This window comes from Aptenodytes patagonicus, chromosome Z, assembly GCF_965638725.1.
Source record: "Aptenodytes patagonicus chromosome Z, bAptPat1.pri.cur, whole genome shotgun sequence".
NCBI classification, from domain to species: domain Eukaryota; kingdom Metazoa; phylum Chordata; class Aves; order Sphenisciformes; family Spheniscidae; genus Aptenodytes; species Aptenodytes patagonicus.
The window spans coordinates 49080758-49106863 of NC_134982.1; the positions used below are offsets into that span (position 1 = coordinate 49080758).

At 35.7% G+C, this 26106-nt stretch overlaps 1 protein-coding gene across 2 annotated transcripts in view; it reads right to left on the minus strand.

Annotated features, from left to right (window-relative positions):
• Positions 1 to 25748, minus strand: part of CNTNAP4 (contactin associated protein family member 4) — a 247180-nt gene extending 221432 nt beyond the window's left edge. For both annotated transcript variants that reach the window (XM_076362422.1, XM_076362421.1), the window contains exon 1: positions 25381 to 25748. In XM_076362422.1, coding sequence (XP_076218537.1) covers positions 25381 to 25462 — 82 coding nt within the window. In that variant the 5' untranslated portion in view covers positions 25463 to 25748. The remainder of the gene's footprint in view (positions 1 to 25380) is intronic.
• Positions 25749 to 26106: the final 358 nt, after the last annotated feature.

Here is a 26106-nt window from a genome sequence, read left to right on the forward strand (position 1 = left end):
ACTAACCTGGAATAATGACTGTCTGGAAAGAGACAGTTCATTTTTATTCTTTGTAATTACTTCTATTTTACAATAAATCCAAGATGTATGATTTCTGTATATGTATTCAACATGGGAATCAAATTTTTGTTTGTTTCAGATGAGTGTGACCACCCACAAGTTCTACTTAATTCTAGAAAAACTGTGTTTAGCTCAGAATATCTGAAAGAAATTTTATTTCTACATCAGGCTGAGTCAAGGCAGAAAAAAAGTCAGAGTATACTGGCATCAGACAAAGGTTACACCCTCATTTTCCCTTCTTTTCCATTTATTTCAAAGCGTAGCGGTAAATGAAAGAGAATAGCCAAGTTTTCCACTCTCACAAACAGGACAACAATACTACAAGCCTCTTCATGCAAGCAAATGCATTGAGAAGGAGTTTTCAGAACAACTTTGAATTTGGTAAGCTACCACATCAAAACGATAAAATCTACCAAGATATGCATGAATGACAGTGGAAATTCCAAACCATCAACCAGCACTGAAAAGAAGGAAAAAAAACTTTGATTGTTTAAGCCATATTTTCCTCTAGAGCATTAGTATTGTCACAGACATTGATCCAAAAGCATCAGAAAGGTTTAAATATTTTTTATAATTTACATTATGTTTTATCTTTCTTTAGCTACACAGATTAAATCTACTTTTGATTCCATGGATTATAAATTTGAATATATTGAATCAATAGAAGATTAACAGCCAAATATTGAATTTGCTTTTGGAAGCAAAATGTGTTTGTATTCAGTTGGGGATGCAATTGCTCTATTAAAAAAGCCTGTTTATTTTTTTCATAGAAAACAGTTCTAATATTTGTATTATAATTAAATAGAATCTGTAAACTTCATAAATAGTTAGCAATTCATTGTTAAAAATTTAATGGGAATTTTTATTATTACTAATTTTCCCCTGAGATTTACTGAAAGATTACTTTATTCAACCATACACAATTTAATGGTATCAGTAATTCAATGGAGATTTGTTTTTAACTGATATTATGAGATACTTTTCAAGTGTTTAATTCTGCAGAAAGGCCATCTAAAGTTTGATTTGGAAATAAGAGCTGCTATAAACATACCTTACAGGAATTTGTGATAAGTTAGCAAGTATTCCCAAAGACAATAATACCATTAACGATTTCTAGTTTTGTGAAGACTAAAAATAGTGGTTTATCACACATTTATCATTTCTATTGTTTCTTGGTAAATCTAGGTTGGTTTTATTTTTAATAAGGCATGACAGGGTTTCAGCATTTAGGAAGTGAACGGAGCATAAAATTGTTCCTCCTTTTCCTTAGGAACTTATGTAGAATTGTTCCATTAGTTAAGAACTCTGAGGAAAAGACTTGAAGTCAAATCATGCCTTACTGCCACTCCTAAAATTCATAGGATTCTTGGAAGCATTCTGGTTTGGACACAGTTTACCTTAACAGAAATGATATGCCAGAAGTCCAGATAATCACCTTACGAAGGAATGATTTGCACTCTAAAAGGGAAGGTAGAATAGTTTACAAATGCTACACTTACAATAATAAATGAAATGTGCTTGTGATATGCTCGGTGCAGAGGCCATTCAGCAACAAGTCTTCCACTCATATTGCTAAACTCTCCCAGCAACCCAAACAGTGTGGCGATAGCCAAACTTCTGGCACATGTTAACTCATGTAGTGTACCTGGGAATGAGTGGTGGAGGAAGAAGGGACCAAAAACTTGCTTATGACCATCCTGACAATTTCTAACAATGTAGATAATCAAGTCCCACTGCTGAAACACTCTCCAGTTGGCACGTAAATATAGCCATAGCATGTAATTTTTAGTTCTAGTACCTGGACTTCTTGAGTTCCAATTACCTCATACAGTTAGCGCAAATAATTCTATGTTACTTCGTAATTTTGTCCTGTAGAATCCTCATATTTCTGGTTTTTGAAAGGTTATCTTCAGGAGTAGAAAGAAGCTTCACTTGACATTATATTCGTTTTGTATTTATTTGTTTCATATACATGAAATTTAGAATTTTTACATAAATATATACATATTTATTAATTACACAATTTAAATAATATTATCAATTTCAAATATATATATTTATTTACTCCATATTTCTTAAATACTTTGTGAATAAACCAGCTGACTGCAAAAATTTTCATGGAAACGTGGAGATAAGTTACATATGAACTCTGTCTCTTGCACGTGACTCCAGGCCCTATCTACTTAATGCAGGAATAACTACAAATCTAGGGAATTAGAGTACCTTGGAAAAAATGTGGTTGTACAAGTAGTTATTGCCATTCATATGCAAGATCATTACAGAAAGCAAACAAATTTTAAATTAGTGTATTTAAAAAAAAAAAAAAAAGTCATACTTCCATAAAGCAATTGAGATTCTCAGGAAAAAAATATTTTCAATGGAGATAATGAAATCTTCTCGGCAAGTTAGTATTTTATGCGATGTTTAATAAATAGTGTATTAAATGAAAATGGCAGAACATGATCATAACATCTGATAATTCTTGTGTAACAAGTATTCATCCAAATCCTGTTTGACTGAACTGTATTGTTCTATACGTCAAGAAGGATTTATTGATTAACAAAATGAATGAAGAAAGAAATGGGAATATTTATCTCTTTGGACAATTGACCTTTTTTTTTACCCTGACTGTGTGTGAAAGGTATATATAAAATTAAAAGATCCATAATTTCCAATCTTCATGAAACAAGAATCTAGAATATTTAATTTCTAGTCAGTTCAAAATAATAATAAAAAAATCTTCTGGGAGCATTAGTTTACATATCCACATTTTTTTCTGTCAGATTTTCTTATTAGATGACTTTTCTGTGATGCTCAGTTAGAATGAAGAATCCAGTGCATTAAAGGATATACACTTTAGCCAAAAAACAAGGCTCTAACATAGCTAAAAGCACCAAGAGACATTAAAACAGCTTGGAATGATAAAAATTATCTTTAAGCTATGTGATTAAAAGATTTCTGTCCAGCACTAAATAGGAATTTGATTCAAGTTGAATTGATATAAAACTAATATATAATTTAAAAAAATACCAATGGATTTTTTTCAATGGAATAAAATTCAAGTTTTAGAAACGTAAAAAACCAAAATTTCCAATCAGATCCAAGAATGATCTATCTGAAGAGAAGTCATATTTAGCTCACTGTCATTGTTTTATCCTTAAAGATTATAAATAAACTGCCATGACTGGAGAAAAGAAATGGGGAAAAAAAAGAAGAAGTAAAAAACAACTCTATAAATCAGTTTAAAAATTTGATCCAAGATTGATTGGCTTCTCTGTCTATGAAGTAAGTATATTATGAATGAAGGAAACTGCCTGAAATGGCATGGCAGCCTACATTGTATTTGTAATTTATTTCAGGTGATCATTCTAAATCTTTTTTTTTGGGGGGGGGTCAGATTCAGCATCTATTTTCATGGGAAATGGAAATGAAGCAGAGCTGGCAAACTCCATCTGAGTTGTTAGGACAATTGTAAATTTCAGCCGTACCTGTCATCTGGGCTGGGAGGGCTGTTTTTCAATACCAGCCCATCAGCGTCTAAACTCTGTTCTTCTTCACGGTGATTTCAGTTATGTGTCTGCAACCTTCTATTCAGATCAATTAGAATTAAATATATCAGTGAGAATGTGTTTGCCCTGTTGTCTTCAGAGGGGGAAAGAAAGTGGGGGTAAAAAGCAGTACCTTCTGAGGAAAAAAAAAAACCCAGCCTGGTGCTTAATACTGTTTCAGTAGTAAACCTGATGCTCTCAGACGAAGGTGGTGCACAACTGCATTCAGGAAACTAGAAACTGTCTTTGCTTATTTTACAATATTTGTAATATTCTCCTTTAGAGCAATCCGGTAATATTTACAGGAAAAACAAATAATATCAAAGAAGAGAAAAATCGCAGACTCACATTTATTTACCTACTTTGAAGCAGAACTAGCCAGCAAGATTTCTGCCCGTCTTCTTGTTCAGTTTACTTTTCATGACATTTGCTCCAGATAGACGTATTTCGAAATGCCAGAGGCAGAATGCTTTTTTTCTGCACTTAGACTTGCACCAGCAGCTTATCCTTTCCATGTTTTTCTGGTGCAACACATATACCAAAACTGAAAGGAGTTTATATCTATCTTACTTAGTTCACAATACCCTTTACTATGCCATCTGAATGTGTCAAATTTTCAAGATATTTACCTTCAGAAAAATTCTGAGACACACCAGATGGTGTAAATGAAGCCAAGAAAAAGCTTAGTGGCTGTCTCCCGACAGTATGCAACTGGACAGTTATTTTCTCCCAATTCATCCAAGAACTTAAAAGATGTACATGAAGAAAGAAACATACAGTTTAACTTGGTTCCCTAAAGAAATGAGGCATAAAAATTATGTAACTGTATCTATACAGTGTATATGACTATTTTTGTCTCCTCTTCATCTGTTGTCCAACTTTTCATTCTGTTTCCTGATTTCAACCAAATTTCAAGAACAGGAGAGGTTCTAAAGACAACAAAGTTCCTAAAAACTTTGTGATCATAAGGGAAAGGGATTTTATTAGTGTCCTGCCTGCAGACAAGGCTGCCAGATGGACTTTCATCTTCTAAGACACCAGAGAATCCACAGAATCAACTGCAAATAATCACAAACCCTGGTAAATATTTACAATGGAACTCAAAACATCTTGTATCAGTCTATATACATTCAATCTTACACTGTAAGACGTAAATCCATAGAAAGGTGGCTTCTTTAGTACTGGCATTTTCTATTTCTTTTTCCTCCTCGGACAGAAACAAAATGAATTCATTCACACAGCAGTTTCACATGCAGTGAACTGGAAGTTCAATTCCACTGTTTCTTATTCCAGCTCCATTCATTAGTCTCATCAGTTTTTCTTTTTGTTATTCGTTCTTCTCATCAGTTTTTTGTGAGAGAGAAATAAAGTTCAAAAGAATAGAAAGAAAATAGATTTTTTTCTCCACTATAGTAGAGAATAGCATATGTGCACGCACATGCACACATGCACAAACACACACACACGCAAGATCAGTGTGTGTGGTGACTGAAGGAATGTACTGATGGTGTCTTAAATATTAATGGGAAAAAACAATGTTGGAGAAGGCTATATCAAGATTGAGAGCTTTCAAAAAAGCTCAAGTTTGGACTGCCTATAAATAAGTTTTATACTCTTCATTTCACAGAGTCCTAAGAACCTTGGCCTTTAGCAGGAGAGTTCATGGTGAGACCGCCAGGAAATAAAACAAAAAACAAAAACAACCCCCAAAAAAATAAAACATGAAAAGCAGAGATACACATGGGAGGTAGACAACTAACCCTTTATTTCCCAGTATTTTTTAAAAATAGTCAATACTTAGTGCACTCTGCTGAAACTCAATCTACAGCAGGTCAAAATTATTTTTAGGAGTTTTAGCATTTTAAGGTAGAAGTAAAAATACTATGTTTTCTCCTCACAAAAGTCTCAAAAATTTACAGTCTGAAAGTTGGTGAAAGCCCAAGTCAATTACACAGTACCATTATGTTTACTTTCTTCCTTCCTTTATTTTTTTTCAGGGTTGGGAAGGCACTGGGTTACTATGGAACATTAATCTTTTCCTTTATATAAATGAACAACTAGACAAACAAAACCTTAAGTCAAGTAGAGAAACAGTCACCGTGCCTATATTATCAAAGGAATGTAAGATAAATAGCAAAGAAACAGTATCTCAGGATAGTTACCTTATGGGACTGAATGTCATATAAGACACATAGTTTAATATATACACTGGCAATTCTTTTTTAGTTTTATTCAATGAGGTACTATTATACTACTCATATTGTTGTTTAATGTAATTGTTAGCTAAAAGTTATTTAAATTTACATAATAAAAGTATCCTAAAAATTGGGAATGAGCCAAAGTAATTTCCGTAAAACAATCATTGCATTTAACTGCTTGTATTTATTCAAAATGATGGGCCATTACTGTTATAATGCAGCACAATTTAATCATTTTCTTTTAAGTTTATACATATTGAGAGAGGTTCAAAACTGGATTGCTCCAGACAAACATAGTATTTGTCCCTGTTTCATATAGAGAAATGTCTATATACTACTATTGTAATTATTTACAGTTATTAATGTATGTGTTATGTCAAGATATACAAACACAGATACTTACAGACAATCAAGTTTTACACTTGGTGAGATTCCATGCAACATTTTAAAAAGACTTAATTGGCTGAGTGGCATTGATCAATAACTTTTACAACAAAATCAAGAATATTCAAAAAAACCTCCACTCAGGAACTTGGAATGGAAAGATATTTTTAATTATTAAAACATTAAAAAGATGTTTAAACAATATACTACGCAACTAAAACATTTCTGTTGGGCACAACACTTTTAGGAGATCAGGTAGAACTCACTGCTGTGTTTGTTTTTTGTGCAGTGAGGGTCTTCATTTTTACTACATATTTTTATTAAATTCAAACCATTTATTGACTTGCAGCAGCTCAGGTACATTACTTGATTTAACCAGCTTAAGAAAACAGGTAAAAGAAAAACCAATACTACAAAATTAAATTGAATTGTTCCCTCATAATATAATAAAAAGTAAATATAAAATCAAGTATATGCAAAGTACTTTCAGAAGCAATAATCCCAGAAATGTTTCCAAAGTTCATATTACTTACACATGTCGGCTGTTACCACTCATATTTTATGATGTAATTTAAGAATGAATTCTGAGTACATGTTTATCTTTTAATATCCATGATTCTGCAAATCAGTATGTTTAACAAGTACAGTGTGCCTATGTTTATTGATGAGACATTCTACTTTCTGTATCACACATCTCATTTTTTCTTGAAGTATGAAAACATTTAATACTAAATGTGAAATTTCTTTCCTCCTCCTCAAATATGATGTTCGCTACTAAGTTATATAACAATCTCTCTCAAAGTATTTTAGAAGTGTGATTAATGACCAAAGGGAGAGAAGCAGGGTGGATAATGTGAACAAATGAAAAAAAAAATAACAGCAGTGGATTATAACACCCCAGCTCTGTTCAGAATAAAGTCTGTATCCCTGAATTCTGAAAACCTGATACAAGATACCACAGATCCAGAAGAAGCACCATAAACTCATCTATCAGGGAAAATTGGTAGTGAAACAGGACAATACTGTGTGTAGCGTAAATACAGAATGGAGGAAGCAAGGAAGGTAGAAGGGGTGCAAAGCAGGCAGTAAAAATCTGTACATCTGACTTCAACAATATGTGAGAATTTAGAACAATTCTCAAGGGAAAGAATATTTAAGGAAATGGAGGTAAATGGAAAACTAGGTCAAATGGAACAAAGGTTACCTAATGTAGATCATGTCAAAGCAATCTATGGTTTTCTATGACAGGCAATTTTTAGATTGAAAAGCAGTGGCTGATTTTATCTATTGTTGCATAGGAAATTGCTAGTCATTCATGAATAGATGAGAAAATAAGTTACATACTGCATAAGGGCAGGAAAATAGTAATGGGAGATACTGAGAAGAGGAGAATCAAACCACATGGGAATTAACAGTCTGCAAATCAAGGCATTCCTTAATTTCATTAAGACCATGAAACAAAAAATAGAGACGTGTTTATGAATTCATATCCCTGTAAAATTAGGAGGTGCCATCAATACAGAGCAGAATCAAGATATCATAAGAAAGAACTAGATGATGACAGAATAACAGAAATAGAATGAAATCTGGCACCAGAAACTACAAGGTCATGGACTTGACAGAAAATAACAAGAATTTCAGCTCATTAGATAGACATGACTGAAGTGTATTAGTCAGTCATAAGATGATATAAAATTACCTAGTAGTATGAACAGCTGTGAAAAAGCAAGTGGATGCCTAAAATTTATCAGATTCAATTGCTGTCTCAACATGAAGGATTATAAATCCACACCCCAGACTCAAAGATATGGATACAAACAATTTACTGTAGGCCAGTGGTAGTGGGTAGCATCTCATCCACAATCGTCAATCATTTGGACAGACAAGAAAGAAAGAGAGAGCAGAAAATAAATCACGATTTTGTACACTCTGGATTAGGAGGCTTATAGAAATGAAAATGTTCATTTTTCAGGGGTCATTTTCACATTGTACATTACACATTCACAAGGAAGAATGAAGTAGTGGGACAGAAAAAAAAATTCAGCATTACTGATTGCTTGTTCTCAGACGAATGATCAAATTCTATTGAACTGGTGACACAGTACAAAGCAATAAAATATACTGATGAAGTTAAGCCTCATCATATAAAACAGAAAATCTAGAATTTTTAAAATGGATCTTTTAATGAAAATCAACAGCTTACATCTAATGATTATTTAAATTTTCCAAGTGCACTATAATTGTGGTCCATTGAGGAACATTGGATGGACATACAGATAATCAGCCTGAAGAGTTCCTGTTTTATTTAGATTGTTAACACTATCATATTTATGTGAGTATAACACATAAACGTAACATAATCAGGCTGCCTATCTGAAACAACAAAAAACACAGGTAATGCACAAGGATCCTCCCTTTCCAGTTATTCCTGGAGTACAATATTGCAAAATTATGATGACATCTGTCAAAGAGCCATAGAAAAATAAGAAAGGAAAAATGTCTTTATTACACTCCCCCAATGTTGTAATAGAGCTGAAATAACATATAAAAGTAATATTCAAAAAGAATCTTCATAAATACCACATTTTCTAATTGTTTTAAAAGAATTAATAAGGCCTTTGAGGCATAATTTAATTTTCAATTTACTTGCAGAATAAATCTTGCAGTCCGATAACTCTTTTTTCAATAAAAAGGATTGGCGTTTGAGAGAAATTTGCCTTCATCGTTATGAGACCAACTCACAAAGCTCTAACTTTGTTAGCTAAATTATCACACCTTTATCAGTACGTGAATTTTTCAGGAGAATGAAAATTTTGTATGAGCTTCTACTGTTTTGTTTACTCAAGCTATAAACAAAAGGATCATTTTAGGCTGAAGGTGATAAAATCTTAATCTCTTGGCAACACTGAAACCTCAAAGGTACTGTAGATAGCACAAGTATGGGCTCCTTTTTCTGAGAAGTATGCATTGTCTGACATAATTCATTCATTTTTCTCTTGGCCCTAGCTTCTCAAGTCTTCATCCTTTTCAGTGAGAGCAGTCTTTGCATGCTGGCGGAGAGGAATTCCCTTGCTGGACACTTCTATTTAGCACAGCCTCCTCACATGTCCATACATAGTTGTATATATCACTGCAAAGGCAAAAGGTTTGTGCTTTGCTGTATGCCTTATCTTGTTCGCCTGCTTAAAGAAATGTGATTCACCTTTAAAGAAGACAAATTGAATGATCTCCTAACATAGCATGGTGCCTAGAAAAACACTGCACTTCATTATTGCTTAATTAATTTACCCACTATTAAAATAAAGCTCATCTTGTCATTCCAATGAATGCTTCTGTCCTAATTAGTAATGTATTTTCTATCCATTTTCTCTTCAAGACAGTGCCTGATTTTAATATCAGACCATGTATTTCTTGCTAATAGATCAATAACTTAAACTGATGGCAGAGGGCAGGTGGGGCAGTGAGGGAAGCAGCTATGTTTTGGGGGTTTTGACTGAATATGGCACTATCAAAGACATAAATATCAAGATGAGGTTTTGAAATCAATGGACTCTTGAAGTTGTACCACACGGTCAAAAAACAATTGTACAGTTTCACTTGCTGTTGTGGTTCATACAGCAGAACTGTTATCTACATAACACAACTTCACAAGAAACGCTCTGCTGAGGCAAAGACATTGCAAATGGACAGAGGAAGGGCACCAGTTATGCTACATGTACTACATGCACTTGCAAAATCAGGAATGTCCAATCAGTTTCTCTAAAACATAAAGGCAGACCCGAGACGAGATCTATAAAAAGGATTTACCATGTTTTTTTGAAAGCTCATAGTCAATGTGAAAAACTTTAAGACAAGACACAGTCCAAAGTTCATAACTCTATGGTATCTGTTTCTGTTGTAATTATGCCAAAATATAATTAAACCAGAAGGAATAGACAGAATGTTGATATTCCTCTTAAAAGCAGAAGCATTATATGTGTTGTGAAGCACATACCCCCCAATACACATAAAAAACCTTCAAAATTTGGCTGTTGGCACAGCTTTGCTAGCTTCTGTAGCTTGCCACCTACAGAAGGCATGCAGTGACAGCATACTCCATAACCTGCCTTGCTCAGAAAATCCCACAGAGACCAATCAGGAACACTCTCCATCTGGACTCCTGCTGGACCCTGTAAACGGAATCCACCAATCTAATAAAGAGAACACCAATTGCCACTAGAAGTCTTAATAAAAATCAGCCCTTTCCTAACTGTCATGATTGTTTATCTCCTCTTTTGACACAAACCAGTGTTTTCACTAAAACAAAATTGGCTGTGTTCAATGGTGTGACATAAAAGAACAAAGAAATGGTCAAAACTCCTACGAGTAAGAAAAAAGAGGCATTAAAAAGAAGCTTTCTGTCATTTGGAAATGCATCACTTCTTATGGATGTGAGCTCAACACACAGTAGCTGTGAATGAGGCATCCAAAAACCCACAGAAAATGTTTGTGCGGGATGTTCTGCATTTGTATTTTTTCTCTGAAAGTTTCAGTAACTCTGAAACTTACTCAGAAGAGCAACAACAGATCTTTTCCTTATCATCCTTAGGCAGGCTTTGCATTGATATCTGCAATTAAACTACTTGTGTCCTGTATTAAAGTCACATATGCAATTATCCATGAACATCAATAGGAAAACCATGTAAAAACTGAGCACGAAATAGAGGTCAAAGAGAGCTCTGCAGTATGAAGCACATTAAAAAGATGCAAACATATGTTAAACATTTTCCTTAAAATTAATTTTAAAGTCATGATTTATTATAAAAAACCAGATCGCCCCACCTCTATGCAAAGTCATTTTTTGCATCTAGATTTGCAAGTACAGAGTTACAAGTGCAATCTTGCCAGCCTAAAGAATTCATTGATATTATACATAAAAATATTATGAAGTTTAATTCATGAGATTAAATGATAGAGTTCTTTCTTCTTTGTTTTTTTGGGGGTGTTTGGTTTTTTTTTTCCTAGATTTTGAGCAATAAGGACAGAAGTTACCTGATGCTACAATCAATTCTCAAATCAAAAATCAAAAATAACTAAGATGCACAAGCATTCTGAGACTCAAAACAAGGGAAAAATCGGGCAATATATTTAAAAGGCCTTGCTGTTTCACAGGTGCTGACATCAGCTAGGTCCCTACTGAAGTCCTTCCTTTGACAACCAGGACTGGAAGCCTAGAACGGGACCCACACTAAAAATCCTTGACAGCTGCATGGAGATTGTTCATGCCTTCTCTAAGATAACTCATTATTTTTATTCTCTGTTCCACAATTACAAAGATTAGATCTTAAAAAATCCTTGGAAAGCTTTCATTTTGTACAATTGTTTGAATACTGGAGTTTCACAGAAGGTGTACCAAAAGACAGCATAAAAACTATACAAGCTAGCAACACTGTACATGCAAATAGTGTTGACGTGCACAAACAACCTTTGTGAGTAAACATCTAGCACAGAAGATGATGTGTTACAGATGGGCTATCAGCAGTACACATTTTAAGTGACTGTTAGGCTCCTCCCTTTTTTATGAGTTGTTGCTTCAAATATTCAAGTACATGCAAGACTTCCAAGCTAGAAGGACCTACCTCCTCATATCACTATGAAAACTCCACATTTCTCAGTAACAGTAGTAAAGAGCAGAGTAGCCAAGGCCAGTCTTGGCAGCCAAACCACGTGTCAGAAATAGAGATCATTCCAACTCTTGGAGAACTTGCCAGAGAAAAAAATGAGGCCACAGTAAAAAGAAACAATCTGGCATCTGAATTTCTGAGGCCTGCAAAAGGGAATGGAGAGAGTTTACAAAATCCTGTGTCACTGACAGAGCACTGGATCTGTAAACCTTTGTTTTGATTAATCATGTAACATCATTTCATCCTACAGGAAACTTCACCCTGGAAAAAATCTAAAACTGAGTCAATTAAAAACCAAACCAAACCAAACCAACAAAAAAACAATGCTGAAAATATTGTTTCTATGAATATTTTCTGTGCATTAACGAAGTGTAACTATTTCTAAGTAAATTAATGAATTTTCAAGTCGTTCAAAAATTTGGGCCAGGCATCATTCTTTACTTTAAATTTTCTTTAGAAAACATAGTAGACTAAGCCGTCGACATCCGTGTTTTGCCCATGTCCACATTCTAGACCTTCAACAGCAGTATTATGCATCAGTCTGCTGGAAATTCTATTTTAATGTATAAGCCACAAAATCAGACTTCTCAAGTACAATTAAAAGAGAAATACCTAAAAAGCTATACATGTACAAAAGTAGTGAAGGGGAAATGCAAATTGTAACTGCTCGGTAGTGGTAAATTTGTGACCGAGAAATGATCTGGCATGGAGGGCAAGAAGGCCCAACTGCTGAAGGGGTTAAACAGGCTGGGAGCAAGAATGCTAGAATGACTTCCTGTTGTCTTGTAGCCATCCTGGAATATCAGCAAGCCCTCAGGGGCCACCTTCAGGCAGCAGAGCTGGGCTGAGGGATGGACCCAAGGGCGGGCTGAGGTGTGCCATGCAACCACTCACAGGATTGGTGCTGGGGCAAGCGTATATAAGGCATCTGCTTGTGAGGCATCTTTGCAGACTCCTTTTAAAACCACTTATTGCAGTAGGATTCTGCTCAATGTATTGTTCATTAATTTTTTTTTTTAATATTTAAGCACGAATGTGTTTAATTCGCCTTAAGAGGTACAATAAAAATTCCCCAACAGTAGTTTAACCAGTAGAAGAACACTACTTACTATTTTAAAGAATGTTTGATTTTCTTCTGAGGCTTGCTGTTAGGCTTTGAAAATAAAATCTCTGTTCAGTCTGAAGGAATAACACAATTCCTCCTTCATGTCAAAGTCCACGTTCTAATACAGATAGAACTCTATGATCTGTCATATGATTTCTTCTCTCAGTGATGACAAAGATTAATTGCAGGAAAAATAACAATTAATTATTTGATTAGAAGAAATTTAAGTAGATCATGATACTATCTTTCAAATACTTTTAGGCAGACATTAAAGGATACTATAAAATAGACCATTATTTATATTCCAAGTGGGTAACACACTGAGTGCTTACCACTCACTGACATTTACCACCCATTTACCTGGTCATGTTTTATGAGATTACTGTTTAAGAAACATTCAGTATTTTACAGTGTTCTATTCTGAAAAAGGATTTTGCACTGAATAGTACCCGATTTTCTGACTGAAGCTGGCAATTACTGCAAGTGTGGTTTTAGCATGGTTTTAGCAGTGGGGTTCCAAAGTCAGAGGAACTCCTTCTTCACCACCACTTTCTCCTATACCTCTCTACTGGCAAGTGGCAGGGTAGGAAGCTAAGGACCACAGGAACATTTCAAAATCCTCATGAGTCTGGGTCTTCCAGGTTTAGGATTATTTTGTGTTATATTTATCCAACTTGAATGACTGAGAAAAGGAGACATACCCACTTGAGATGTTGTTTTCCAAATGTAGTTCTACATTCAAGCCACAAAAATAATATAAATAACTATATATATATGGAATCAGTAAATCATAACACCTCTGCTACTATCAAAGAACAATACAGGTGTGAAAGATGAATCATTAAAAAAAAATCTGCTGGTAAGCAGTTAAAGCATTCAACAAGATATGGATACAAATAACTATAAATAACTATAAAAGCAAACATGTAAATATGAACATCATATTCAGCATTTCCTAAGTAAGCCATTGTGATCCATCATACTATTCGTTTACTGATACTAGTTCACTGGTAGATTTTTAAATCATGCCTTTCAATCTATAATGTTCAAGTATGCACAACCATGCACTGAAACTTGACATAATTTGATTCCACTCAACATACATTTTCAGCACCTGCGGCAGTATCTTAGAAACACATCCACTGAGACATTACAAAAAAATATTAGAAACATCAAAACAGAAACTACCCCCTTCAGTACCTCCATCATACATACACACTTTACTAGAGGTGAGAGTTAGATCAGAGAATTCTCTGTTAGAATTTCTCAATCTGTCATTATCTAGAGTATCTACAGAGAATACATTACCGCCCTTCCCAAAAAACAAAATGTTGTCAAATTTCTAAGTAGTCACTGCCGAGACAGAAGAAGAAGAAGGAGGAAAGCAATCTTTGCCATGGTAGATTCCCCCCCCCAAAAAAACCATGACACAAGATGGTGGAAAAAAGCTTACTTTCTACTGCAGTATCCTAAGGATAACAGAGATCAAGTTCAGCATAACTGTGAATCCATCCCTCACCCACTGCTCACAATTTGGGGCAGTCTGACTGGATATCTACCACTTCTGGGCTACAGCAAGCTAGCAAATAGAAGTGGACATTTTGCGAAGGGTTCAAAAATGACAACCCTTCATTGCAGACTGCACAAAAATGTGCATATTGGTACTTGCACATCGATCATCTTTTTCCCCAGTCTCTATCTCTTAAATTCTTTGCTTTCCCGTCCAAGGAGGATGAATCAGGACACAGTAAAGCACAGCTATACAGCAAAACAATGATCTATGAGATAATCACAGTTCACAAAAGTCAAAACAAGTTTACAGTTGAGTACAGATCTTTTTTTTTTTGAGCCCTTGGGGAAGAAAGAGAAAAAAGAGAAAGAAGTCATCATGCCCCAAAGCACATTAAAAATACACAAGGAGTAGATGATAAAAAGTGATCTTCTGTAAAAGAAACATACATTTCCTAACATATCTTAAAGGCTTCTTCAGGAGAGTGCTATAGTTACCTTTAACCCGTCATCTGTGCCTAGGACATCTGAGAGTTTTACACTTATTTATTGCTATATGTACTGTAAGTTTCACCCAGCCAAAAAAGTACATTGATAGTCTCCTACTATCAGTGGGGCTATCAAATCCACACAAAGGTTTGGTAGCTGATTCATCTATCACTGAATTTCTTCTGTATTTCATTTTATGTAATTACTTACTGAAGTCAGAATAAGATTTTTACAGCACTGTGCCATGAGCAAAACCCTGTCATAGTCCTTTTCTTGTGCCAGGCTCATCACTGTCATCCAGACCTTCCAAAAGTACATTAGGAAATGAGACCACAAACCACCGTGGCTCTGTTTCTCCTATTTTACAGGGAAAGAAACATATTCAGTGACATACATTAACGTTTACAGGTAGGTTTTATGTAAGAGTAAGCAAGCTAAAATCATGGGTTAGTATTTGCAAACAAATTTTATGATGATCCCTCCTTTCTCCAAGAGATCTGTTCTGTCTTAATTACTGGAGGACATGTCAAGACTTTGCTTGGGGAAAGAAATGTAATCGCTGTAGGCACAGTGGAGCTCCAGAGCACACTGGCATGGTGCAACTGAAAAACAGCCCTACAAATTCCACATTCAGGCTGATAAAACTAAGAGTTACTGCAACGCACCTTGTCAATTGGAAGGCAGAGCTCGGCAACCTCCAGTGTACTCCACTGCATTCAGATACTCCTGAAAGTACTCAGTTTTAAGGGGCTATTTCACCCTTGAAAATTAAAATCAATCGTCTTGATGGTTTAAGAAAAAAAAAAATGTTACCAATGGCTCAGAAAAACAGAGCAGTAGTTTTTCACTGCAGGCATATAAATTCCCTAACCACAGGAACTAGCTAAAATTCTAAATGTCTTTTTCTCCTCATATTTATTTTTTGTCAAGTGGAACAAATGAGTAATTCTTGTTTGTTACACAGTTCTGTATATGAATCCTCCAAACAAGGCAAAATGAAAAGACTGGTGCATAGAAAGGAAATAAAAAGACCAGTTATATTCAAACTATGCAGCATATCACTGTTGAATGAATATTCAGCTCATTCTTTCTAAAGCTTTTATACAATATTTATTTAGGCAAAGCTCCCATTGATTTCCCTAGGAGCTTTAGTTGAATAAGGACATCGAGACGCAGTGTTGTTTTTCATTGATTTCAAAAAAAAAATCTTAGTTGCTAAAGATCGCATTTTTTTCTAAAAGAAGAATGGTAAGTAAGTCTTACCATGATTACAAAACTATTGCAAACTAGACTGCTGCATAGTAGATAAACATCCTGTCATTGATCGGGAAAAGAAGTTACAGTGAGAGCCACAGTTTGCTGGCTTGGAGCATAAAAGGGCTTTCTATCCTGTGTAACAGTCAGTCTATAACCATCATTAGATGCTGGATAGTAAAAAGCCTTTAAAGTAACCATAAAGTACCAAGATACTTTTATCTGTTTTATTACTGTTTTATGAAAATAAATGCTGTAGTATTCTGCTGATTTTGTTCATCATACAGTATCTTTTCACTCTATACTTTCTTTAGAAGCAAAAAAAAAATACATGTTTTGACAAGACTGGGGTTAAAATGGAGCTTTAATCATGGTTTGTTGAAGGGGCAGAAAGATCAGACTGTCTCAGGTGGGTAGAATGGGCAATTCCAGCTTATTTAAGTTAATGAGATTTTCACTTTACCAGAACATTGCATATGGTCAAAATACCTGTATATTTCGTAATTTCTGGAGTGAAAGACGCTCTCACGGGTAGGACATTTCCAGAACCTCACTTAGTCCCTCTATTTTGTCTAGAACTATCAATAACAGCAGCGTTAACCCTTGGGAAATCAAGGATAACCCATTTACCCAAACACAGACAAGGGAGACTCTGGGAGCTTCAACACCAAACACGAATGCATTGGGTATAGCCAGTGATTACTGTACAAGGCAGTCAGTATGGCTTGCTATACTATTTTCTAACATTAATTTAGAGGGGGATATTTTGATGGAACTGGAATGCATCTCATGTAAGTTTTAATGTCTACAAAGCCTACAGCTGACCTAGTTATCTAGGCTTAGAGTCATAATCAGTGATGATTAGGGCACTTCTACACTACAAATCGCCTTATACTAGATAACTAACTTTCCATGCGATTTCTTCCTTCCATCTTCTGCATGACTTCTTCCTATAAAAACTATTTTTTCTCTCATGTGACTAAAAAGAGACAGCTAGCTCAGAAGCAAACATCCAAATTTCAGATTTTTAATTTTAGACAGATAAATCCTAATTTTCCTGTCTCTGCAGAAGCCATCAGTTCATCATATATCTCAAAAGGCATATTTGCTAATAAACGAAGCAGTGAATATTCAGCAAAAATCTCCCTTCTGCAGCTTTTATATAGTTATTTCTAATTCAAAATGTCTTCCAGCTTCTAATTAGTATTTTCTTATTAATAATGCATAGCAGTAAACATCATATGACCTCTACCATAATTTGTAATCCTGAAGAAAAAAACTCTCCTCTCTCCTCTCCTCAAAACTTCCAGATAATTACAGAATATCCATGTTGAGCATATCCAGTCTAATGTAACAGAGGATACAACACAATGCTGCAGGTGAATTAACCAAAGTGATTCAGGCTCCCCGTATGCAACTCAGCCTTTCTACAGCATCACTTTTATAGTGCATGTTACCCTCTGAAGGTCTCACCATTGCTGTCTTGTTCAAAACCTCTGCTCTAGACCTTCTCTAATAATAACTTATTCCATTTGCTCTCCTAGTGAGGTTGTTTATTAGGTTATATGGCATCTGAGTAATAATATTTTTTGTACCCTGTTTAACCACATACTTTATGAGACTATTTTTTTTGTTGTTTAGAATTTTCTTTAAAGGTATATTTTCGTGATAACTCTGAACAGGTCAACCAGATACAGCTGGGGATTTTTGGTGGCAAATTTTAAATGTAATTGAGAAAAAATCTTTGTAAAATCATATTTTTAGGAACAACTTAGGTTTTGAAAAACACTTTCTATTTAGATTAAAAGTGGATAGATAAATGCCTGAAAAAGAGCAAGATCTTCTTCAGCTATCAGCTGAATAAAGAATGATATTAAGTAATAAGAATAAATTCAAATGCTGTTTCTAATCTATTTTTCCCTCAAGACCACGTATGTAAATATGTTAATTGCTAAAAGATTGTTATAGAAACAAACAGGCACTCTAACAGCAAGGAACAAGCAATAGCTTATTCTTGAGCACAACCAAATAACAAGATCTACTTAATAAAAAAGTAATTAGACCCGCTACCCAGCTGGATAGATTTCCTAACCATATTTTTCTCTATCCTTTGAGATTTAAAACCCTAGAGGTGGTTTTCTTCACTAGCCTATTAAGTGAGTAGGGTATTTAAATAATAATTCTGTAGTTACTAATTTTAATCTACTTAAAACGTCAGAAGTTTCCAGGATTTCAATCACTTTTCAAATTATTGCACTGAAAATACTCATTAAGTAGAATATAAACAGTATCATTTTTACCTCCCAGTCCACACTACATTTTGCGTACTAAAAAATAGCGTAGCAATTTGTAATAAACACTGAAAACTGTCTTCTGAAAAGAAAAATAATTGGACACCAACTCTCCTCTGCATTTCACAGGTTTAACTCAATGTTACTGGCATAGGATTCAACTAATGGAAAGAGACCTATAGAGTATTCCTTTGACAAACGGTAGTCTGTAATGCTGTACTTGCACATATATAAAACACAAACACACAACAGGTAAGTAAGCATGATTAAATAGGTAAGTATAAAACACTGCAGTGTTAAAATTTCAGTTAACCGCAATTGGTTAAACCCTAGCATTAAAGCCGCATCATTTTTTACAAACAAATAAAGCAAAACCATTTTCATCGTGGCAACATACTGTATCTCCTATACATTTTATGTTATTTTCAATTTTAGAGAGACAGCTTTTGTCATAATGACGTTTATGTAATACATGCTAGTACACTGAGACACACATAACTCTTTTTCAATTTTAATCTAGAAGTCATGCCCAGGCCCTGACTGCCAAAGTTACAAGTGGTAAGTTACAAAAAGTATTTTATATTCAAGAACTACCAGATCAATCTACCAAAACATTTAATCTTAGTCATATTTAACAGTGCAAAAAACCAAGCAATTGTACAGAAACTTGTAAAATCAATGTTATCACTCATGTTTTCGTTTTCCTTCCCTCTTCATAAAACAACTGAAAACTGAGAGGGAAAAGCAAATTTTAACTTTTCACTTCAGAAACCTCTTAAATTAACGTGTACTTCTGGAGTCACTGACAGACATGACTAATTTTAGTATTTGGTGTTTCTTTATCATTCTTAACAAATAGCCTGGTGTGTTCTAGGATGGAGAGCCCTTTGAATTAGTGATGGATCTCACTGCCCCCACCTCTGTTATCACCTTGTTAGATGAGAGCAACTAACAAGGAATAAACATATAAAAGTACTGAGAGGCAATTCTAACTTTCCCACAAAACAGAGCTCTAATCCTGCACGATACTGCACACTAAACTCTCAAACCTGCAAATAGCACCAAAGCACAGGGTCATTTTCAGGGAAAAGAAAATAACTCGATCCCACTTCGTCAATGACATAGACAGTGGGATCGAGTGCACCCTCAGCAAGTTTGCAGATGACACCAAGCTGAGTGGTGCGGTTGACACGCCAGAGGGACGGATGCCATTCAGAGGGACCTGGACAAGCTCCAGAAGTGGGCCCGTGTGAACCTCGTGAGGTTCAACAAGGCCAAGTGCAAGGTCCTGCACCTGGGTCGGGGCAACCCCCGGTATCAATACAGGCTGGGGAATGAAGGGATTGAGAGCAGCCCTGCCAAGAAGGACTTGGGGGTAGTGGTGGATGAAAAGCTGGACATGAGCCAGCAATGTGTGCTTGCAGCCCAGAAGGCCAATTGTATCCTGGGCTGCATCAAAAGAAGCGTGGCCAGCAGGTCGAGGGAGGGGATTCTGCCCCTCTACTCTGCTCTGGTGAGACCCCACCTGGAGTACTGCGTCCAGTTCTGGAGCCCTCAGCACAGCAAAGACATGGACCTGTTGGAGCGGGTCCAGAAGAGGGCCATGAAAATGATCAAGGCGATGGAACACCTCTCCTATGAAGAAAGGCTGAGAGAGTTGGGGTTGTTCAGCCTAGAGAAGAGAAGGCTTCGGGGAGACCTTATTGCAGCCTATCAGTACTTAAAGGGGGCTTATAAAAAAGGTGGCGGCAGACTTTTTAGCAGGGCCTGTTGCAACAGGACAAGGGGGAATGGCTTTAAATTAAAGGGGGAGAAAATTTAGACTAGATATAAGGAAGAAATTTTTTACGCTGAGGGTGGTGAAAGACTGGGACAGGTTGCCCAGAGAGGTGGTGGATGCCCCATCCCTGGAAACATTCAAGGTCAGGTTGGACGGGGCTCTGAGCAACCTGATCGAGTTGAAGATGTCTCTTGCTCATTGCAGGGGGGTTGGACTAGATGATCTTTAGAGGTCCCTTCCAGCCCAAACTATTCTATGATTCTATGAAATATTTGAAAGATGTAATGCTTCTCAAGCATTCAAGTGTTCTTTGATTTGCTTGTTTGGGGTTGGGGAGACAGCAGGGCTGAGAAGGGATGGGGGAGAGATTTGACCTATTTTTCCCAGCTAAGCTTGTTAGAAGCTATGAAATTGTGATTGTTGAAGTTTTTATAGAAGATGAAGCAGTAGGAAGAATACTAGCAAATATATCATATGAGATATATTAATATATGACAAACTATTTGTTGTTTTCTACTGCAGCATTGAAGCATTCGGAAAAAATACTAAACTTGAGCATTGTACCTTATATACAATTACAGAAGTGTGCAGGATTTTGTGAGACATAGGTCATTGGATACAACACCTTAGTTAAAGGTTGTCTTTCTTGTGGATGAACACAGATGTACGCTTACATCTACTTATTATGTAAGAAAGAAAGCACGACGACTATGACTGCAGAATTATCAAGATGTGAAGAATTTAGTGATTACTCTGGAACTCCTGACTGGTACTTAACTAAACCACAGTAGATCCTAACACATAATGCAAATGTTATTACTAGCACTGACAACATACTTTACATATAACCTACTGCCTTTTCTTTTTATGGTTGATTCTATCCCACTTCGAGAATGTCATTACTTGTCTGTCACTAACCATCAATCAGGACCAAATCTGCTCCATCCATCCTGCTGACTGAGCCAAGGGACAAATATGTCCATGGGAATTTGAAAGCCTAGAGCAATGGGATGCAAATTATTGATTATACTCAGTGTAATCAACCCAAGGCCTTTCATGAATTCTCAACCTTGAAAGTCTGAAATGAATTTTGATAGATTTTTCCACTGGTATTGGTTTAGATTTCATGATGATACAAGCTTTTGATGTTACTGTACTAAAAACTTGCAAAATATACTAGAGATGTCTGTAATGCTTTATTCATGTAAATAATTGCCCAGAGATAGCCTGGTCCCTGATGGGGTCTCCATTGCTATCTCAAAGCAGAGACAGATAATAATAAACAGAAGATAAACATTAATGAGACTAAAAGAAAAATAAGGAAGTTCCTACTTTCCGCTCCCCTACAGTTCATATCAACCACAAACTAATGGTAAAAGAATTACATTTTAATTTAAATTGTTTGTGGTAAACATAATTTTAGTATATTTTTAATGCAATTCCATAAAGTTGTCAAAGAGTCTACGGAACTGTTTGGTACCGATGATTAAGATCAGAATGAAATTATTTTCTAAATTAAGAGACAATATTTTCCTTGTAGCAAGTAATCTCTTCCCTGGGGATATTACTTGTACAATGACTTGCATGTGATCATATAATCAAGGTATGTGATCACTCAGTCCTCTATTTGAAAACTTCAGCATCATTAACAGCCATTCTCTGTCAGCTTTAGAGTAGGTCTTTTATTGTAGCATTAGCAAGAAATTCCTGATATTTAAAAATAATAACAGTAATAATAATAAACATTTCTGTGTTTACAGAAATTATGATCATTGTAGTACAAATATGAAAATCTCAATTGATAAAACCTTCTGTAAAACTGGAGAGTTTTAACAAAGAGAAGTAGGTATAAAGAGGTGAGAATTTACATGGAAAGTCCCCAATTTGTTCTCTTTATTTCCATTCACTGCCAAAATTAAGCTTAATAACTTTTAGTCACAGTTGAGTTGATGTGTGTAGAGGGTTTAATTATGTTTTGTCCAACACTTCAGTTTTAGAGAGTTTAAAAAAAAAAAGTACTGTACCTATTAAAGTACCAATTTCTGGCAAGTTCTCAAGGGCTGATTTAGTAACTTGCTGATTTACAGCTGTAGAGACAGTTCCAAATAAAATAAAAATGTTTCTTAGCTCCAGTGAAAAGAACTTAAAAGAGTACGTGCTTTAATCCTTCATTTAAAACTCATACTTGACCTTATACAGTTACTCAGGCTGTGCACTTCAAACTTCTTTCAACTGCTTTGGAAGTGCAATTCTTTGGGAGGAAGAAAGCATAGGAAAGCACGAAGCAGCACTACTACAGAACTTTTAAAAGATTTTAGTTTCCAGCAGCAATAATTAGCTCTCTTGGTTGGAAGTGTCAGCATTATTTTTCAGGGGGAAAAAACCCAACCAGCCAAACAAACAAAAAAAAAACAAAATAAAACCCCAGAAATAAACTGTCATATTCTAGATAATAGGGTCTGTCACCTTCAGATAACCTAAGAACTTCAAAATCATTTTACTCAAGAGGAATACCATGATTCCTTTAAGACAGAAATAATTCTGAACACATCAATTTTTGATCCAAGAAATTTTCTTTATACAACTGACTTAGTAACATTAGCATTGACACTTGAAGGTGAAGTGTAAAGGTTTTTACTTTGGTCTTTTCTTAATGGCAGCTGGTCTGAAGAAGGACAATGCAAAATTTAGGTAGTCAGGATCTGATATTAAAGAAAGAACCATAAAATTAAAAGAAGAAAAACAGGTCAATTTAGAGGAAGAATTAAAAAACCGACCTATTTTCTTTGATGATTGGCAGCCTACTGGACAATCAAAATTCATTCAAGAAAACTGAACTTTACCTGGTTTTGTAAACATATTTGAATACATTAATGCCAATAGTACAACCACGTACTGAAAAGGATTTCAATTCCTGGTCAACTTTTCAAGAAGAAAGGAGTAAGTTCAAGTGAGTAGATAATGGCTGCTGCATGTAGCTATTGTAATCAGTAATTATGAAAAACCTATTCTCCTGAGGTCATTTTATGAAACCTAACACACTAACTAAATTCATACCTTGATACTTGAGAGGGAAACTGTCACTTTTAAAACAAACTAACTCTCCCACAGAAATGTTCACTTCCAAAATAAAATATATATAAAGGGATTTTTTTTTTTCCCCCCAGATTAAGTATTGGAAAGGAATAATATGCATTAGATTGGCCAAGTTCTCTTCACATGTTAACACTCACTCCTTCTTAATTTAAATAATTTCATTTACTCTTCCCACAATCAGTTTCCTTGCCTGTAGCGTGGGGAGAGTTCTCACTTTTTCAGTTCAGGTAAGTGTTTTGACATAGGAGTGAGGACTTATTAATAAATAAAAATACTATACATTTATAAATACTAGCATATATGTGAAAAATCTGTTCAAGTCACTCATTTGATACTGTAATTGAGTTTGGTTTGTTTTTGAGAAGTATTTGAGAAAGCCAGTAGTAAATGTATTTCACACCTGAATTGTTTTATCCTTCATAATTCTGTGTTGGGAAGAAGCTTGAGCCTTTGCCTCAAACCTTGCTTCCTAAATTGTAAGAGTGACCTCTAGTGCTTTACTGCTTTGCTGTGTGATGCAAGTCTTTTTTGCAATGGTTTTAATATGCCTCCCTGTAAGCAACTGATTTAGTTTTGTGCATAGTGCCAAATGCTATTAATGTGCAATTCAATTATCATGGTCTTGTGAAAATGGATGTATTCATAAACTGTACAATGCAGAATGATGAAGAGAATTAAAGCTGTGGCTGGATTGCAGCAGGGCGTTTAACAAGAGGAACTTAGTATTCATGTTTAGGGCTACACTATGCACTTGAGTATCAAATGAGATATCATTACTGAATGACAGCACAAGATCATTTTGGTGCTGCAGTGTGAATGTCTGGCTCATGGGAGCATGTTTAGTTTACAAACTACCCATATGCAAAACCCTAGGCTATAGACCCATAGAGCACTTCAAACTTCTCTGCCATTGCTCAGATGTTCCCAGAGCTGTGCCATGCGCCTGGTCTGTAAGGTTATTCCTGAATATTCCTCCTTGCTTTGGCGTGCACTTTCTTCCCATAGAGACATTGCTTCTGCCCTCCTCATTCGTGTGATGCACAACCAGTGCCTTAACAGGAAGGGAAGAAAATATGCTCAGTTTCAGGTTATGATCATCTGGCATTTAGGCTACTGTTCTACCACATGTATGCAAAATTAAATCCTTCAGCTTGCTGAAGCTGAATCAAATGGAACAAGAATAGCTCAGAACTATTACTGAATGATGAAACCCCTGAAAATTAGTTTCTTGGTAAGTTTTTTCTTTTCTTTTTAATTTAAAGATAATTAATCTAATCCAACGCTGAAAACCGAGATTTTCAGGTATATATTAGTTTTGGCTCCTAGAGGGCAGATTGTCTTTAAAACTGTAATCACTATCTTTATTTTGCAATACCACCCTACTGGTTAACTATGAATTACTCATTTTTCAAAAAACTTTCTGCTGGAACTGATAGCTTTCTCTTCTTTAGTCATGCATGAACAATACTCCCTAAGCAATCAATGCAGAGGGCCATAAAGTCTTGCTATCCACATTTTTCCTTGTTACATTCGTACTGCTCTTGAACTGCACAGTAATGTCCATTAGAGTTATTTGAGTGCCAGCTTAATTCAGGAGATGCAGATACCACCTTTCAAAATAATAAATTGCTAAAACCCAAGCTGAAACAGTACACAATAGAAATCTGCCAGTAATTTCCACGTAAGACACAATTCCTTGGAAAATGCTGCACTTACAAACAGAAAACAAAAATGAAAATGGGGCTGAACATGCATCCCTCAGTAAAAATGCTGCTTTCAGATACTCTTAGACTGTAGGCTTTATAAACAATATTCTGTACATAGACTCATGAGAAAAATCTATAGAAGGATATTAGAACATTTTCAGCCTAGCAAATTGCTGTCATGATTTCAAAGCAGTAAGCATTTGTCTCAAAAATAATATTTATTCTAAATGCAAATAAAATATACCAGAAGTTTTCAAAACACTCTGGATTGAGTTTTAAATCATATGCAATACTTACATTTATTCCCTGCCACTGCTGTGTGCCAGTTATGAACAGATAGGAGAAACAGCAGCTTCAAGAATTCAGTGACAGAATCCATGTTCACATTCACTGAGGCACCCAAAAGAACCGGAGTATTAGGAAACAGCTGCTCTGTACTTCAGTCCTGCTCCTGCCTCTTCTTCTCACCGCCTCTCTCTGCCTCTTCTCGCAGTGCTTCCCAGCGGCCAGACACCTCAGTCAAATGCACTCCGCATCTGCTCACGCATACACGCACACCTCCAAATCTGCTTTTCACTCTAACAACAGCAATCCTTGAAGAGCAGCAGCGAGAATCTCTCCTTCAGTTTCACAGAATCACTCAGGGCGAAGCTGCCAGACTCCCCTGCACCGCCCGGTGACTGAAGCCTAACGCTCGCAGCGCGTCCTGGACACCCCTTGTGGTGACAGGTAGGAAATGTGGGGCTCTGGTGAAAGCCAGACAATAAGACAGAGCAGCCAGCACATGAGCAGAGACACAGCCGCTCGCTGGGTGCTCGCCATGGCCAGTTCTTTGTCGTTTTCTTTTTTTTTTTTTTTTTGGGGGGGGGGGGAAGGTGGGAGCATTAGCTGTGCATGCTGCCGTTCCTCGTGTTTTTTCAGCGTGGTAATTTTTTACGCTTTCAGCAGTGAAAGCATTACAAGTTCTGTATTTTTGAATGAACACATTTTGCCTGTAGTAGAGAACCTAAGCTTACAAGTAAA